This window comes from Epinephelus moara, chromosome 1, assembly GCF_006386435.1.
Source record: "Epinephelus moara isolate mb chromosome 1, YSFRI_EMoa_1.0, whole genome shotgun sequence".
In the NCBI taxonomy this organism is placed as follows: domain Eukaryota; kingdom Metazoa; phylum Chordata; class Actinopteri; order Perciformes; family Serranidae; genus Epinephelus; species Epinephelus moara.
In genome coordinates this window covers 44,304,953-44,322,760 of record NC_065506.1, presented here as the reverse complement: position 1 = coordinate 44,322,760, position 17,808 = coordinate 44,304,953, and the positions used below count along the sequence as shown (strand labels likewise).

The window sequence follows — 17,808 nt, the reverse complement described above, 5'->3', positions numbered from 1 at the left end:
CACTGACTGAAAGGGCTGGGTATTGGTATTCGATACTTTCAAGCTATTGCCTGAAATAACCCAGTACCAGGTAGTATCTAAGCTTCACCAGTCAAAGAGCAGAAAACTTTTTGTTGCTGCCGTCTCTGGAGCTGCTCTCTTCCTGGTGAACGGTCAGTTCAACGTCTGAGGAAGAAGTTTTCTAAATGATAAACATCCCTACTGACTGACCACTGCTGAGTGTAGCATAGGCATTGATGTAGAGCCAGTAGTCAGAGCTAACCAGTCTGACTTGAGGAAGATCTTGCGGATCACCACATTGCCAACAGTTAGCAGATCTTCTTTCGGACCTGGAGATTTTTTTGTCTTGCACCTGTGTACTTTTGCCTGGATGTGTGCACACTTGGTTACTTTTCTGGAGTCAGAGTTAACCAGCGTTGAGAAGCTTCTGTTAGAGTCTCTGTTTCTCTACTGAAGACAGAAAGTGGAGTGTTGACAGTCATTAGAAGCACTTATGGCCCTTTGAGAGAGTCACTGTGTGGGTACACGTGTTATACTGGGGATAGGTGCTATGCTATAGATAGCTGTGCTTTATAATGGTTAATGGAGTTGTTTAAGGGCCCTAAATATCTTGTAAAGCTCACATCAGTTATCAGTGGCCCATGTGTTGTGTTTACTGCCACTGTAGAGAAATACGTCTTGTTCATGTATGTAAAGTTGTTTTATGGTACTCATCAGGCTTGGTGATGCCATCAGCAGCTGTGTACAAGAGGCACAGACTAGGGCTGTAGTCAGACAGTTTTCTGCTTTTAATACTTGGTGCAGCAGCTGCTACCACAGTTGAGGAGGATATCAAAATACAAAATGGACCTTGGAGTCGTACCTGTAATGTCAGAGTTAGGGATGGGCCAGATAGTTCATTGGAACTGATCATTCAAGTCTAAGCAGACACACATGAGATAATTTTGAGCAGAAAAAGACATTTTAGCTCGCTGAAAGTTTGTTGTTGGAAAAATCACCTCTATTAATTATACACAAAAATATGACTTTGGGCTGGAGACATTGAGCTGCCACTCTGAAATTTGTTTAAGGCGTTCTGTTCAGGATGTGGTCAGACTGGGTTTCGTAAACACTAAGTTCTCCACCTTATCTCTGTTTCTGCACCTTTCTGCACAGCACTCACCAGTGTTGCATACACTTAATGACCTTCTGCAAACACAAGTGACCATTTATCTTTTAGGAGCCACACAAGAATGACTAATAGGTTTCCAAGAAAAGACTTGTTTTCCTTCACAATTCAGCACCAACATTGGTACATAAACATACGCCCTATTATTTTCAGTGTACAGCGGAGAAACAGAGTCTTCATGAGCTTCTCTTTGCTGGTCACCTCTGACTAACACGTTGATGTCCATGCTCCACTGAGTGGTGGTCAGTCAGTTTCCCGATGTCCCTCATCATATGCTACATAGCCACAAAGTAGAGCTGGGCAATATGGAGAAAATCAAATATCACAATACTTTTGACCAAAAACATCGATATCTATATTGCAGTGATATTGTAGGGTTGACTATTGGTGCTTTCACAGAATATTTATACAGTGAGATTTTTGATAAACAATTATCAGTAATGTGGTTATAATGACTAAGTGCTGCTGTAACATTGGCCACACTGTTTGCCAAATATGTTTGGACAAATAACTTAAAAGAGATTTTTGCTAACTGGAAGACGACGTATGATTGTTGGAGAAGCTGCAGGTCATGCATCATCCGGTGCACTGTCATAACATAGCCGACTTGTGTTGTTTTCTACCATAATTGTAGTATGATAGCCTTCGTCATATCTCTGTGTATGTCTGATTATCCCATTGGCGGTCAGTTAGGTGTAACATTAGTTAGCTACCCTGACTTATTGCATTAGCTAGCGGAGGGTCTTCAATTTATTTCAGTTTTCTCCATCTTAAATTATTATGATGCTAATTTTCATAATGGCATTTGTATGGGTGGTAAAAAGGTGAACTCACTCTCATCTTTACCGTCTCGTGGCCACAGCGCACCTCAGGATGGATGGACATGTTGCTGAGGTCCACTGTTTACAGATGCAGGATGTTATGAGGGTTTGCACCGTCCACCAGCACTGGCCTTTATCAGATCTGGACACTGGGAAGCACTCACCTTTCCGCCCAGACACACAGAACTTCTCCACGCAGCAACGAGAGAAAAGTCCAGATTACAGCAAAAAAATAAAGGGAGTCACAGTGCTGCCCAGGGCGGTGCCGATGCTGGGAGCTGAGGCGAGACGGGCCAGTGCTGGTGGACAGTGCACCTCGTGAACATTTCAAACTACGTTTCAAACGGCGGACCTCGGCAACACTTCCATCTGTCCTGGGGTGTACTGCTGCAGGCGAATGGTGCCGTGGCTCCTCATAGCAGCAGCAGCCAAATTGTGGCTCACCTCTAGTGAGAGAGAGAGGGTCAGCATGTTGTGCTCTTGTCTTGTTTGTGAGATGTTTAAAGCCTTTGTCCTTTTCTTGATTTTGATTTTGAACAGTATTGGAGTGGTTTGGGGGTTATTGAGGATGCTGAATCCATGCCTGACATTCCCAAATTCAAAATAGCTGTTTCAACCAGATGTAGCCATATTTCTGATTTCTGATTTTGTTTAATTGTAAGTGGATTTAGAAGTTTAAGAGGATGCTGAATTGACTGGCAGGTTTTAAAGCACAAATATACTTAAACTTATCAGAGCAGAAAACTATAAGGTGTAGACTAACAGGAAATAATAATGAAAAAAGGTAGCAGAAAACATCATGAGGGCTGGACCTTGCTCCCGTCTGACTGTTAAAGAACATCCTCATTCTCCGTTTAGAAAGAAACTCAAGTGTTAAACAGGAAGTAAAACTGACTGGAGTTGGGCTTTAAGTGCCATATTTGTGTTTTCCAAGTCACTGTAGCTGCAATCTCGGTGCCATGGTTATGGATTATGTCTGACTATTAACCATACTCCAATTTTATGTTTGAGAAAGAAAGTTAACTATTAAACAGGATGTAACAGTGGCTGGAGGGCGTGCATTTATGATGGGGCAGCACCATTGTTCCATTTTCTGGGGAAGTGCCCTTGATCAGTTTTTGTGCACACACTGTAAACATAGTAGTTCCTTTCCCTCTCTTATACGCAAGTAAACACACAGCGTGTAAAGGCGTTCTGTTTTCATCTGGTGTTGTGTCTTCAGCAGAGCTGATGAAGGTACTGCCGAGTTAGAGGTGCTCTTTGACCCCAGCCTCTTCAAACACCACGTTATCGTTACTGATGGTGAGAAAGCCGCATATGATTTTATTGAGGTTGCTTCGTAACTCGTTATCTTTAATTACATAACGCTTTTGTCAACAAGGTACCAAGTGCTTTGTATCCAAAATAAACACTGAACAAAAGGAACACTGATAAAATGCAGAAGTCAAAATGATTAAACATTAATGGGGTGCTTTCTATACTTATTTTATTAATGTGTTGCAGCAGATTACGGTGAGAGGCCCCTCCCTCCTCCTCTGCCACCCCACGCTGAAAATCCGTATCAACCTAACCTTGAGGATGAATACTACTAACAGAAACACAGCAGATCCTGATGTGAATAAATGAAGCTGATCTGTCCTGCAGGCAGGATAACCTGAAGAGGAAAAAAAACATTACAAAATAAAAACAGCAAAAACGTATTGATTGTGCCCATGTCCCTGTGTTTTGATCCTTTTGAGGACTATTAAACAAAACAAACAAAAACCCCTCCATCATGTGTTTATTACTTATACAGATGAGCCAAAATGACTGATATACAGAAAAGGAAGTCTTGACCTGGATATCCACTGTGTGGACTCAATGCCTTTAAGCAGTAGTGGAGTGGTAGTTGATGAGCTGGGTGTTTTACTATGTAGATGGGTAGATTACTAGGGAGGAAGTGGGTATACTCTTCTATGCATTCCAATGGCTTTTTGGCTTATAGGTGGGTCAACTGTAAACGGCCAGAAAAAGTGGAGGACATACCCCATATACCAGTGTATACCCTCCATTTCACCACTGGCTTTAAGCTATTAACCAAAGTAACCCAGCGCCAGGTAGTGTTGAAACTTCTCCAGTCAAACGATACCTGCCTTAAATCCTTTCTATTCCTAGATCTAAAAAAAGAAAAAAGACAATTGGTATGTTTTTGATCGCAGCTGATCACCACAGGCCTTTGATTTAATGTGATGTGCAATTAGCCCACTACACAGCAGCTACAACCCATACAGTCTGTGGTGTCATGAGTGTGGTGTATTTGATGGAGTTGGCAGTTCAGCGTGCTGAGATGACATTCTTAAATGCTTTCATTCATAAAACAGGTATTAAAAGAAGTACTCGATTGGTGTCAGATGGTTTTTAAGGGTGCTGGTCGTGCTACTGTTATCGTAACTTTTTCACTGACACCCAGCTGTACTGACAAAACATGGCGCCCTAGGTGACTGAGATATCTAAGACTATGTTTTGCAATAACCCCAGTTTGGGTCCTGCTGTAGGACTGTGTTGTATGTCATCTCTCCCCTCTGTACTATCTTCTTCAAAAGAAAGCAAACAAACAGGGCCTAATAAAATCCTAAAATCCTTCACAGAGTAGATTGAGTCTCCAACCAGTGTACAGTAGGCCTATAGCGTCTGCAATCTGGGGGCAGAGCGGCTGAAGGCTCTAGACCCCATGGTGGTCAGACGGACTGGTGGGACAGTGAGGTGGATGAAAGAGGAAGACCTGAGAGTGTGGGTGGGGGTGAGGATGTGCAAGAGTTGGGAGAAGTACAGAGGAGCGAGGTAGTGGATGGCCTTAAAGGTGAGGAGTAAGATTTTGAAGTCAATGCGGTGTTTAACAGGGAGCCAGTGAAGCTGCAGGAGGACTGGAGTGATGTGATTGATGGAGGGGGTTCTGATGATGGTGCCAGCAGCAGAGCTCTGGGTCAGGTGACGTTTGTAGATGGACTTGAGAGGGAGACCAAAAAGGAGCGAATTATGGTGATCTACGGGAGCTCAGTCACTTTTTTTTGGTTTAAACTTATCCCTTTTACGTCCTTCTATTTTCTGGACTTGAAGTTGCCCTTGTTTTTTCCCAATTTGATTGATTGGAACAGCCATAAACAGTGCAGACCATGGGCATTTATTCAGTGTTGGTAGTTTTTGTCTCCTGTTGCCTGCCCTCCATCTGGGCAGTGCACGGATGTATGATATCAAATGTAAAGAAGCAATGTCAACATGCAAAACTACAGCAACTATTGTGAGTTACTTTATTAGTTACCAAGTCAGCTAGATGTAGGGATATCGTAACATCATTAGAGTTGTAGTCAGGCAGCAGCGTGGCCAGTCAGATCATCCGCTGATAATCAACACCAGGACGTCACAAGCAAAGTGATATAGATGTGTGTGTGTGTAATAACGACAGGACACCATGAGCTCTGCATTAAAATTTTTAAATAAAGAATAGTTCACACCTAAAAAAATTCCAAAATAAAGAGAAATTTCACATACTACATGTTGAATCAATACAACGTAATATTTATAATTACAGATATTAAATTATTTATTTATATATGGCATGTCTATACACCCTTTGTATAGCCCCCACTACAGTACATTTTCTTCTGTCTGCCTGATCGGCTCTTGAGAAAAGAACTCATATAAAAGTCAGTATTGATCTCTCGATGGGAACATGATGGCTTTGATCAGCAACAGCAGACGACTCATTTACTTTGTTCAGATTTCTGATTTTTTGTTGTTGTTGTTGAAAGGAACAAACAGTGGGGACTGGGGAGATGGCTGAATCGACAATTTCCGCATTCTTCATTAATTCATCTTTCCTTCACAGATATTTCTTCTTCTGTTAAATATAGATCACACAAAATAATCTGTTACAAATTAGTGTTAGTGGTAAGTGATGCAGGAAGCACCCTTTCTGTGAGTTTTCCCACTGCAGTACAACTGTGCTGTATCCATGCTGTACCCACCATGATTTAAAAAACAAAAGAGTGGTAATCATTTGAGCCCCTGTTCAGAACACATAATGATTACAAACTTTCAATCCAAAGATAGACAGCTCTAGTTTATTTTGTCTGATATTGATTTTTACATTAATCGAGAATATTGAACCGTGGGTGCGTCCGTTTGTATCATTCTGCCCCCTCTTTGAATTTGGAGGTTTTTGCAGGTCTGTGAATGCAGCACAGGTTCTTGGAGTTTATTTTACCTCAGCAGCAGTTTGTGGAGTACGAGCTGTGGGGTTGGATATTAATCGGTTGACCCAGTCTGAGCTGATCAGCTCTGAAAGATGGATTTCCTGTTTTCTCTGGTCTGTAGCACCAACTTCAAAAGTATCTGCATCTTTCTACTGCACAGACAGCCCAATTTTATGAAAAGACCACCTTTCCTGCAGTGAAATACTTACTTACATGGATGTATTATAACAGAATAGACTTAGCACATGTGCATATTTACCTCCTATATAAGTGTATCACATTTACCAGAGAATCTTCTTGGTTTTGGTTGAATCTCTCTCTCTCTTCAGTTTAACTTCTTACTTGGGGAAATTGACAAAGGCTCATTGTCAGCACAATTTCAGTGTTCTGAAATACGACCCGTGACAGCATAGGTACAGCACATTTATTGCAGTGGGGAAAAAAAAGCTCAAGTCAGATCAAACATATTCCTCCATCACCATTTGCATTCAAACTACACTCAACACGCACTCAATGGCAATCCCTTAAAATGTGATAGTGTTAACTGAGGAAGGTTGCAATGATCTGATGAAAAAGAGGCACTACTAGTGAAGTTATGAAGACACCAGAGTTTTGCTTTTGCTCCCTTGTCAGCACCTGTACCTACCGCAGCGAGGATCAGCCTTATTACCTTACCACCGCCACACTGAGAGCATGTAGTATTTCTGATGTGGAAACTATGGGGAGCAGAGAACACCACATGAAAGAGAATCCTGTATGTCGTACCTCGTCTTGAACCACCAAAAAGCCTAGCCTGATGTTTTCCCCCTCTGATTTAACATCGACGTCACTGATTTTTTACCTAGTTAGAACACACAGACTAGGAACTCAGGGCTAAAGGCTTTACTAGGCAAATTGTGGGGGCTATTTCGCATAGCACTGTAGTACCAGTAGAAGCTGCTAAACAGTTTGAAAGGAAAAATCCACACTTAAACACCTCACACTGTTGTTTTTTTCCCCTAAATCACAGACAAGTGATGCTGAGTGCATTTCAGGAGATATTTGGGATTCAGTGTTGTCTACCCTGCTTTTTCTCATTTTACTCCAATTAGTAAATGCCTACATTTCCCAGAATGCTATGTCATCTAGCTTAGTTACAAGAGACGAGACACAAGCACACAGGGATGCATGGAGCGGCGAAATGTGATGTAAAAATGGGGCTCAGACACTGATTACAAGCATAGACATTTTATGTCCAAATACAAACTTTAGAGGATGTTTAGTTGAAGCGCTTTGTGCCAAGTAGCACACACACAAGCCTGTGGTGACAACCGTGTTAATGAGCTCTTGAACAACACTTAAATGACGACTTGGCAATAATGTAGTCGGGCACATTGTCTCTGTGTCTTGTAGTGTGAACACAGCACAAGGACCTCCACACGTGATCTGCAGCAGATAATTAATTGCACGGTTACTGTTTGCCAATGGAGAAAATAAACATGCCACACCTCGAAGCTGTGCTACCTTGGGCGTTGTACACCACTTGTAGATTACACCTCCAATCAGTCACTTACAATGTTGACCTTGTTTTAGAGTGACCCATGAAGGAATAAAAACTTTAATGTACCTAAACCCTTCCTGATCATTGGGTGTAAGGCTTTAACTAACTATTTTCATTATCAATGAATTATTTACCATAAAATGTCTGAAAAAAGTAAAAATGGCAATCACAATTTCCCAAAGCCTAAGTTGACATATTTAAATTGTTGTTTTTATCCAAATGTGCCCAAAATATTAGGTTTAAAATCAGATAAGACCAAGAAAACCAGCAAAAAATAAAATTTGAGAAGCTGAAACCAGAGATTTTCTTTTAACATTTTTGCTTAAAAAATACGGCGATGATTAACTGGGTAACACAAAGATTGCTGACTAACTTTGTGGATCGCCTTATCTAGAATTTGACTAATCGTTTCACCTCTAATCAGGCTCTTTCCCATCTTTGTGTTAAACTGAAATACACTGTGTCTTCCTGCTACTTTGCACACATTGGTGCACCTGACTCTGAGCCTCACATTGCTGTGTGCACAGCTCATACTGCAGACCATGTGTAGAGAGCCTTAGGGACACCAAAACCTGTTGTTTTCAGGTGATGCTCCAAAAGTTACACAATTTTTATGCTGTCAAACAGCTGATGAAATTGTCTGCATTCTTCACCAAACATCTAAAAGTGACCCCAAAATGCACAGAACATCACCTGTAGCTGCTTTTCTAACAGTGTTTTCGGGTGTTTTTTTGTTGCCACTAAACAATGTGGATATCACCTTCACACCTGGTGTGCTACGAGGATAAAGGTCTCTGTACCTACATGGATTTTTATCGCTTAGTGTACATTTTCAGTGTGAGGATTTTATTCAGTAAATATACACCCGCCTTGTGCTCAGACCCTAAATGTTTAAAGTCGAAGCAAACTCATCATGTGGAAATTTTTCCAAATCTCAGCTGCTGTTTTTCTTTTGTCAAGTGCAAAAACAAGCTGGTGCAGTCTAGTACGGCTCCAGGGCTTTCAGTGTTGCACCTGCTGAGATGACGCTACAGGCTAATTAGTGCTGCCAAGGCTGCGGTGATAAAATGTTTGTGCTTTCCACTGACAGCCTGCGGTCACCACCTTATCACTGACTCCATTTTGCATATTTTCTTCCCTCGAGATACTCCTCCTTTGGCTCATTTTCATCTCTTCTTGCTGCACAGAGGTTTCACCACAGTTCCAAAACATGATCCTTCTTTTCCTGCTTTTTTTTGTCAGATGTGTTAGTTTTTGAATTTTTCTTCTTCTTTTTTATTTTAGATATGTCTGTCCTTCATGCAACATTATGTTATGATACAGTGTACTGTACAGGGCTGTGGTTGAAGGCAGGGCAGGGCTATTCCAGGTAGATGTCCTCTGTGGGGCACGAGAACTCCACAAACTCTTTATAGTACAATTGGAAGGCTTTCCTGCAAAACAGAGACATGGACTTCAGTCATTTCTAGCACTCACTAAAAGTACACACTCTTTTTCTTACAGCGCCCAGTTGAGAGTCAAAGGTCAGATTCCACATATTACTTTTACATCTACACGTCATTTTGTCACCCTGTCCCTGGGAACAGAGTCACATGGCATAGAGGGTGAGGGTAGAAGGGACAACCCTTCATCATTACATCATTAATTGTTGATGCTGGCGTTTACGTGAATATACACGACAGTTGTTTCTGGACGTTGTGTATATGCTGTCTTCTGCCGTGGTGATTTCTTATAGGTGCTCTAAAGGCATGCTTTTGTAACTGTCAGGATGCTGGTGAACTGTTCAAAATTTATGTTTCAAGCTATCAATTGACCCTTCGCTTAATCCCTGGCTCAGACCAGGGTCCAGCAACACAGCTGTGCTCCACTGACTCTAAAGCAGCCGTTTCAGATTTCCTTGATTTTCAGGCTGGTTTTGTGGATTTGGAGCTAAATGTTGTGCCTGGGGCACGTTGTGTATTAATGATACTTGTTACCTGGAGAGGTTAGAAAAAGATATACGTTTCTTCCCTGTTCCAAAACCAAAATCAAACCCTGAACAGTGTAGGGTTAGCTAGCTAGCTACTGAAGATGTAGCCTACTGAATGTATACACATGCTGCTTTTGCTTTGTAATGATTATAACAGTGAAACAAAGACCGACCCTGCTGTACAGGAACCAGTGAAGGGAAGCAGGGAAACTTTGCTGATATTCAACCAGCTGTGTGTCATTGCAGTGTGCGCAGATGAATGTTGTTTAGAGATCCCTGCCTGTCCAGCGGCAGAAGTCTGGTTGCTGGCAGTGGCACGGGGGTGAAGCCAAACACGGTTCATCTGCACACACTGCGATGCCACACAGCTGGTTCAATATCAGCAAAGTTTCCCTTTATATTCATTGTCTTGTGTGGCGATCAGCAGTGATGTGGTGGTTCACTTTTACACTGTGATCTGTAGCCTATAGTTCGGCTTTAGCTTCTAACTATCTTTGTCTTTTTAACCTGTAGACCTGTAGACCTGTAGAAATAATTGCTAACAAGAGCTGTGTGGAGGCTCTTTCTCCAGCTTGGGGTGCGAGTGTGTGTGTGTGTGTGTGTGTGCGCTTTGTGCTGCTGAGTTAGCTTCTAACAAAAGTCTGCCACTTTGCAGCAGCTCGATCATTGTTCAGCTCCTTCAGCAGACACACCTCCAGCATCTCAGAGCAGAGAATACTGTTTTTGTTTTGTTTTTTCATGATTTTGAAAGTTAGTTTTATACACATGGCAATTTTTTTTAATCATTCACATTTGACTGGGTGGTTACTGACACGTTTCTCTGTGGTGTGACAGACTCATTGCACCTATTTGTTTTTGCTTTACCTGGACTTTCATATCTTAGCTAATGCACAGAAAGTCTTACTCACCCTACTGACTCTGCAAGAGGTTTAGTGGAGTCCTCAGACACAAACACATGGCAGGCAAATCTCTGGTCCGCTGGGTGCTTCGTAATGAAACCAAAATACCTGCAGAGAAGACGGAGAACACAGATTAGGCACCTCAGAGTGGGCAACCGGTATTTTCATCGCCTTTATTTGATGAATAGTTCATTCTTTCTGTCATGTATTAATGATAAAGTTTCACATTTGATCAGTAGGCAGTCAAGATCCAGTCTATGTCTGAAGTCTGGTACATTTGTTGACTTCTAGCGACACCTTGTGGTGACTTAATGTTTGGTCTCTGCAGATGAGCACTAGCAGAGGGTGAAAACATGACAGTTTCTTACGGTCTTTGTTGTATTCTGGTGACACAATACAGAAAATTTGACATGGCATTACAGTCCCTGATTGGAGTTCTCAGTCTTTACTTACTTGCTGTTTTTGGGGTGATAGCCGCAGAAGGAGACATTCTTTAACTGGAAGAAGTGACTGCACTCGTTACTCTGTGAACAGAAAAGAGGAAGAATAAATGTCTGCTTATTTTGCACTTTGCACCGTGCGGTATGAAAGTGAACATGACGGCAACTCAGTCAAAAGTTAACCACTAAAATAACATCTAAAATAAGTTGCCCCTGAAATGTGGGGCACATTGAACCTTGCAGATTATCTGACAGAAATGATAGCAGTTCACTTTAAAGTTAATAAAACAACATTAATTTATAATTAAGTTTCAGCTGAAATGAGAGGCATTTTGCTCCGTGCAATATGAATGTAAACCTGCACATTATCTGACAACAACTCACTTAAAGTTAACAAATAACAGAACATCTCAAAAAGATGAATTGCTGCTGAATTCATTTTCTAGATCAAAGTACTGCCAAACCGCACTGGTTTTCTGAGAGGACATCTAACATGCCACAGTGGCAGGTGGACAAAAAAGTTAATATCCCATTCCTGGGACATGATCATAAAATGGTCTATGACAAAAGTCAAAGATCTCTGTGCACAATTGAATGTGTTTTTATGTATGCACACTTTTGGTTTTTTTTTTTTCATACCATTAACCACAAATACAAGACTGAATAGAAAAGGCTTTTTTTCTTATGTGATTTCAATGAGACTGAAGTCACTGTTATGTTTTATTGGTCTGATTGTTTTAGGGTTGTACTTTAAATGTCTTTGATCACTGTTAATTTTTGGTCGGATGACTTTAAAATATGAGTTGTGTTTTAGGACAGGGGCCTTTTTGTGTTAGATGTTCACTGCAACAACATTTTTTTTCTGATAAGCCCATGTGGAGTGGAAACTAGTATGTGCATTACACAGGTCATAGTTTATATGTTAAGCATGTAAAGTCTTCATCTAAACAGCTTTCACATAACTGCACTAGTTAAAATAATACAATGTTTCTCTCTGAAATATTGAGGAACAGAAGTTTAAAAGTGCTCAGGATGAAAATAGGTTTAATCTCCACCTAAAAAAAACAAACACTTCCCTGGCCTGCAGTCTCTACTGACAGCCACACGAGGGCGACATACGTCAACAGTTAAATGTGATTCTGGTGTGAAGATGAGCTCTTATTTTACAAAACCTCAGGAAGCAGCACTTTATTTATTTTCCATCAGACAGACTGAGGGAGGACGAGGAGGAGTACTCACTCTGTCACAGGCATAATAATCCTCTTGAACTGCAAGCTTGATGCCTTTCACACTGATCTCCAGGATGCAGGAGGAAGGCGGGTTGTACTTGACTGTCATCCTTCTGTTGGTGGCAATCTGGAAAATAAATGTGAAAGATGACTCCTATAATGTAAAAAGACACTTTTAACCTGCAACCCAATTCTATACTAGATGATGATACCAAAGTAATTAAGTTTTAACAGTGTTGGTAGTACTTTTATGAGAAACAGTCAAATTGTGATTTTGAAGAGCTCCTGCCAAATTAAAGTCTGAAAACTTAACTTGGAAGTTACTTTAATGCTGTTTTTTTCCCCAGGAGCTCCTCGATTTTTGATGTGTGTTGCACATTCTTACTATAAACCTGTATTCAATCAGGTAAGTCCCAGGTGGCACGTGCCGTCTGCATGTTTTCTGCATCTTCCAAGTGCTTGATATTAAGTTATTGTGTAATCATTTTCAATTGTCTTTAGAAAGTGAAGCGTGTCAGTTGTTAAACAGTTTATGATGTACTTCCTGTGTTATTGTATGCATTATGCCAGTGGTTTTCAAACGTTTTGAGTCCAAGGTACACCAAAAGGGAAGCCAAAATCTCAAGGCACACCTATATTAATATATGTGCACAGTAGCTTCTATAACCTGTGTTATCACCTGTATCACGCCATAAGATAATTGTTCCAGACCCTGGCGTCACCATTTGAGAACCACTGCATCATGCCACGTCTTCTACCCTAAGTATTCTGGGACAATAACTGATGTAGTTATGGTGTTTATCTCTCCTTAATGTTGCTTTACTATATAGTAGTCGAGAAATGTGCACCACATTGGCCTCATACCTTCTGCATAGCTGCACACAGAACGTCGTTTCCTTTGTGGAAGGGGACTTGAACTGAGCCCAAGAACTTGAGCCGGTATCTGTCCATCCATTCACTGCTCTTCACTGCACAGGAAAGAGACAAAGCATGGAATAAGATCCACTACCAAGGAAATAATCAAAGGCAACAGACATCATAACATAGAAGAGGTGGCAGTAATGTATTTAGCACTTAAAAGAGCCACTAAAACCTCAGCACTAAAATAAGTTTAGTTTTGTTTTCCACAGCAGCACGGGAACAAAAATATACCTGCTGGGAGTTAATGGGGTTGTTGATCAGTACCAGTGACTCTGTACTTGTTAATTGTTTCTTCTCCACTATGACTTCGTACACATGTAAATCACAATCTGTTATAACTTTGCCTGTGTTTTTTTTGTAACCGTGCTTCACCTGTAGGGCTTCATGTTAACCCCATATATCACAGCCCCGTCTGTACATGATCGCTCACAGGTGTCCTGCCCACAAACATTACTGCTTGTGTTTGTGGGACAACAAAGCTGGGAGCTGAACCTGGTCAATCTGGGTGCTTTTGTGACCTTAAAAAGAACAGTTTACCCCCAAATCAAAAACACATATTTTTCCTCTGTAGTGCTGTTTATCAGTTTAGATTGTTTTCATGTGAGTTGGTGAGTGTTGGAGATATTGGGCGTAGAGATGGCGCTTTGAGCACCACAAGCCGAGCGCCAGATAGTTCCATCGTATAAGGGAGAAGGCAGACAACCGACAGTATCTCCAACACTCAGCACCTCACATTGTAATAATCTAATAATATAGACTGATGAATAGCACCCAGATTTTGGGGTGAACTGTCCCTTTAATCTGAACATAAGTCCAACTTTAATACTCAGCTAGAGCTTTCACAAAGTGAAGATCAGACAAATTATTCTCACTTTCCAAATTGAATAATTGTCTAAATCTAATAGTTCCTCACCCATGCTCATAATATAAGCACAGCTGGGTGCATTTTTAAATTAAAAGAGGGAAAATAAATTGGGTGGAATTAAATCTCTTTCATAACAGGGCTGTAACTAAATGACTTTTGTTATTATTGAATCTGCTTATTATTTAAATTATTGTTACGCCGCTAAATTAGAGAGAAAATGATGAAAAATGCACAATTTCTTTAAGGTCAGAGTGACATCTTCAAACTACTTGTTTTTTCATCAACAGTCCAAACACCAAAGATATTAAAGTTACTATCCTGTGGGACAAAATCTTAAAAACTAGACTGTGTATTCCTTGAGAAATTACTTGGATCAGCAGTGTGTGTGTCATTTGACTGATCGATTCATCACGATTCATTTTCAGCTCTACATCATCTGAACCTACAATCAGCTTTAGTTCTACCAGATGGGTCAGTTAACCAACAAGCATTTCCATTCTTCATTTTTCATTCCTGCTGCTGCTCTCCTGTATAATGTCTCTGTTCTCACTTAAAAAAAAGTGTTCTGAATGTAAATAATGATCTTAATAAGTTTAGATTGCTTTCAGCAACACTGTCATGGCATGAAATGACTCAAAGAAGCGTCACTATGCATTTGTGTAAAACCTCAATAAAACCTTATCAACAAAAAAATAAAATGGGATACTGTGTTTATTATTTCAGTATTGAGTCCTTACCAATTAGTTTTATTGGATCTCCAGTGAATACAGAGCCGAAGTCCAGCCAAACCTAACCAGGTTAACATCTGCTCTGCTAGCTTCTGATTTGATCCCTCTTACAAGTAAACTGTTGTTGAGGAATATTGAGAGTGCATCTATGATTTGCTCTTGTAATCCAAGTTGACCTTCTTCTTGTTCTTAGCACTTTTATCTTAATGTCCTTTTATCTAATGTAAATGTTTGTATTGTATTGTCTGTTGCCCTGTATGTGGATGTTGCTGCTGTGATACAGGTCACACTTGAAAATGAGTGATTTTACTTGTCCTAAATAAAGGCTTAATAAAATACTGAAGTTTTCTGTCCAACAACAAGCGACAAGCTATGGCTGTAAGTTAGTTATATTTTAAGACATAATTATTATATTTTTAAGATATTTTTTGGGGGGCTTTTTGCCTTTATTTGATAGGACAGCTAAAGCGTGAGGAGGAGAGAGGGGGATGACGTGCAGCAAAGGGCCGTGGATTGGAATGGAAGCCATGGCCTCTGTGGCAAGGACACAGCCTTTGTGCATGGGGCACACCGGATGAGCTAGTGTTCGCCCCAGCACCTAATTATTTTGACAAATATATAATAAATTATAGTATTCTCCCACGACAGCTTCCACTTAATGCTAAGAAAATAATTAGGTATTTGATTTTTACCTGCCAGTGCAGAGGTAGATGCTCATTTATGTAAGAATATGGACAGAAAACATCATTTGATCAGATTTTAGCTTTACAAAAAGACCAGTTAAAGTAACCCACTGAGGAAATACTGTTTATTGTTTGGCCAAGGCTAGAGGAACAAATGCTGGCTTAAATGGAGCAGGACTTTATAGTACAAGCAGGAATACATGAGGTGTATCACTACAGTTCCAGTTTCTGAACGTCAGAAATTGAAACTGTAGTGATACACCTTGTCATTGGCTGTAGAAATTAAAAACCATGATATTTTTCTACAATCTGAGACAAACACAACTAAGAGTTATAAAATTAGCAAAAAAAATATGCCTTGACAAAGCTGGCCTTGGATATGCTGACTCATACAGTGGTCTTGTGTACAGTTTCAGTTAATGTCAAAGACATTTCAGCATCTCTACGAACACATTCAGCCCTTTATAATTAATAACCATGGCAGTGTCATTACCTTTGTAGCTCTCTGTGTCCTTGCTCACTTCTATGGCGTAATAAGCTGGGAAGATCCCACGGGCACCAGTTCGCATGTTGTAGCCTTCGTACCAGTAATCCTCTGACTGGACCTCCACCAGCAATGGATCATCCACCTCCAGCTCCAACTCGTCGTCATGGCGTGGGACAAACCTGTCAAGACAGATGTAATTATGCGGATGATCCTCACAGGATTTTTATGAGCTGGATCACCACTGTACACAGCAGCATCTGCACCATGAACAGTTCTCTGAAAACCTTTGTTTTGGGTATCAAACATTCAGCCTAATGTTGTCAGATGTGATGCTGCAGAGGCGCTACAAAAATAAAGAATATTATACACACAGACTGGAAACCTGCAGCACTGTAACAAGCCCCCTGCTCTCAGCTATGCATGGGTGACGTCCTGCACATCATATGATCTGTCAGCGCCCAAAGATGCTGCTCTTCACATGACTGCATTGCTGTTTTTCTCTCCCCCCTATGCATCTATCAGCCTGAGGTCTTAAACAGCAGCTGTAACTCCACACTGCCAACTGGAGTGTGACTGTAGCGGGGGAAACATGAGGAAATGAAGCATTTTCTGCTCCAACAACTACACGAAAAATGACTGATGGAGATGAGCATCCTGCTAGGAGGTTGTAGTTAGTTTTTATATCATTGGGTAGCTTACCATTTGGTTCCTTATGTTTTCACATCCAAATATATAAACTTTGGGTGCTGTACATGTTTAAGTGTCAAAATGTTATTTCCCCTAAGCCCCTCTTAAAATGTCTTCCCATGTGACTTGACGGAGGTTTCTGCCTGATAACGTAGCTACATATTACACCGCCAGCCCTCAGAGCCTCCAAGTGACTAAGCCAAGCCTTGTTTGAGAATTGTCTGTCATCAGTTCTTTGTAGGAGCTTCCCCCAGCCAGCATGGAAGCTAAGCGGTATACTGCTGTGGACACCACACTAGTTTGGGAGCGAAAGTCATACTATAACACGACAAGTCACATCAGAAGTAGACTACCAGCTCCCATGTTGTGTGAGGTAAAAACAAAGGAGTCTGGTGTTGATAAAGACAGCAATATAACAGTTTAGTTCCCCATCAGAAAGGGCTGTCTGGCAGAAAGGTCAAGAGGTGAAAATATTACAGACTATCAATAAGCACCTCATTCATTTTCTATAACCGCTTATCCTGTTGGGGGTCGTGGAGGAGCTGGAGCCTAGTCCAGCTGACATTGGGAGAGAGGTGAGGTACACCCTGGACAGGTCGCCAGACAACCATTCACACCCACGGCCAATTTACAGTCACCAATTAACCTGCATGTCTTTGGATTGTGGGAGGGAGTCTAATACCTGGAGAAAACCCACGCTGACACAGGGAGAACATTCAAACTCCACACAGAAGGGCTCCCCATCCCGGGTTCAAACCAGCAACCCTCTTGCTGTGAGGCGAGAGCTATACTATGAGGTAACCCTCTTGCTGTGAGGCGAGAGCTATACTATGAGGTTTTTTCATGATTTTGGACGACATGCTATACTATGACTTTTTTTCACGATTTTGGACGACATGCTATACTATGACTTTTTTTCACGATTTTTGGATGACATGCTATTTTTTCACTTTTTTGGACGACATACTATACTATGACTTTTTTTCATTATTTTGGACGACATGCTATACTATGACTTTTTTTCATTATTTTGGACGACATGCTATACTATAACTTTTTTTCACGATTTTTGGATGACATACTATACTATGACTTTTTTTTCATTATTTTGGACGACATGCTATACTATGACTTTTTTT

The 17,808-nt window shown here is 40.9% G+C and overlaps 1 protein-coding gene across 3 annotated transcripts in view; it reads right to left on the bottom strand.

Moving 5' to 3' along the window:
* Positions 1-6,631: 6,631 nt before the first annotated feature.
* The window catches only part of mapk8ip1b (mitogen-activated protein kinase 8 interacting protein 1b), an 80,309-nt gene continuing 69,132 nt past the window's right edge, over positions 6,632-17,808 (bottom strand). For all 3 annotated transcript variants that reach the window (XM_050046267.1, XM_050046276.1, XM_050046285.1), the window contains 6 exons: positions 15,989-16,161; positions 13,163-13,266; positions 12,309-12,425; positions 11,083-11,153; positions 10,639-10,737; positions 6,632-9,194 (listed from right to left, as the gene is read on the bottom strand). In XM_050046267.1, coding sequence (XP_049902224.1) covers positions 9,122-9,194; positions 10,639-10,737; positions 11,083-11,153; positions 12,309-12,425; positions 13,163-13,266; positions 15,989-16,161 — 637 coding nt within the window. In that variant the 3' untranslated portion in view covers positions 6,632-9,121. The remainder of the gene's footprint in view (positions 9,195-10,638; positions 10,738-11,082; positions 11,154-12,308; positions 12,426-13,162; positions 13,267-15,988; positions 16,162-17,808) is intronic.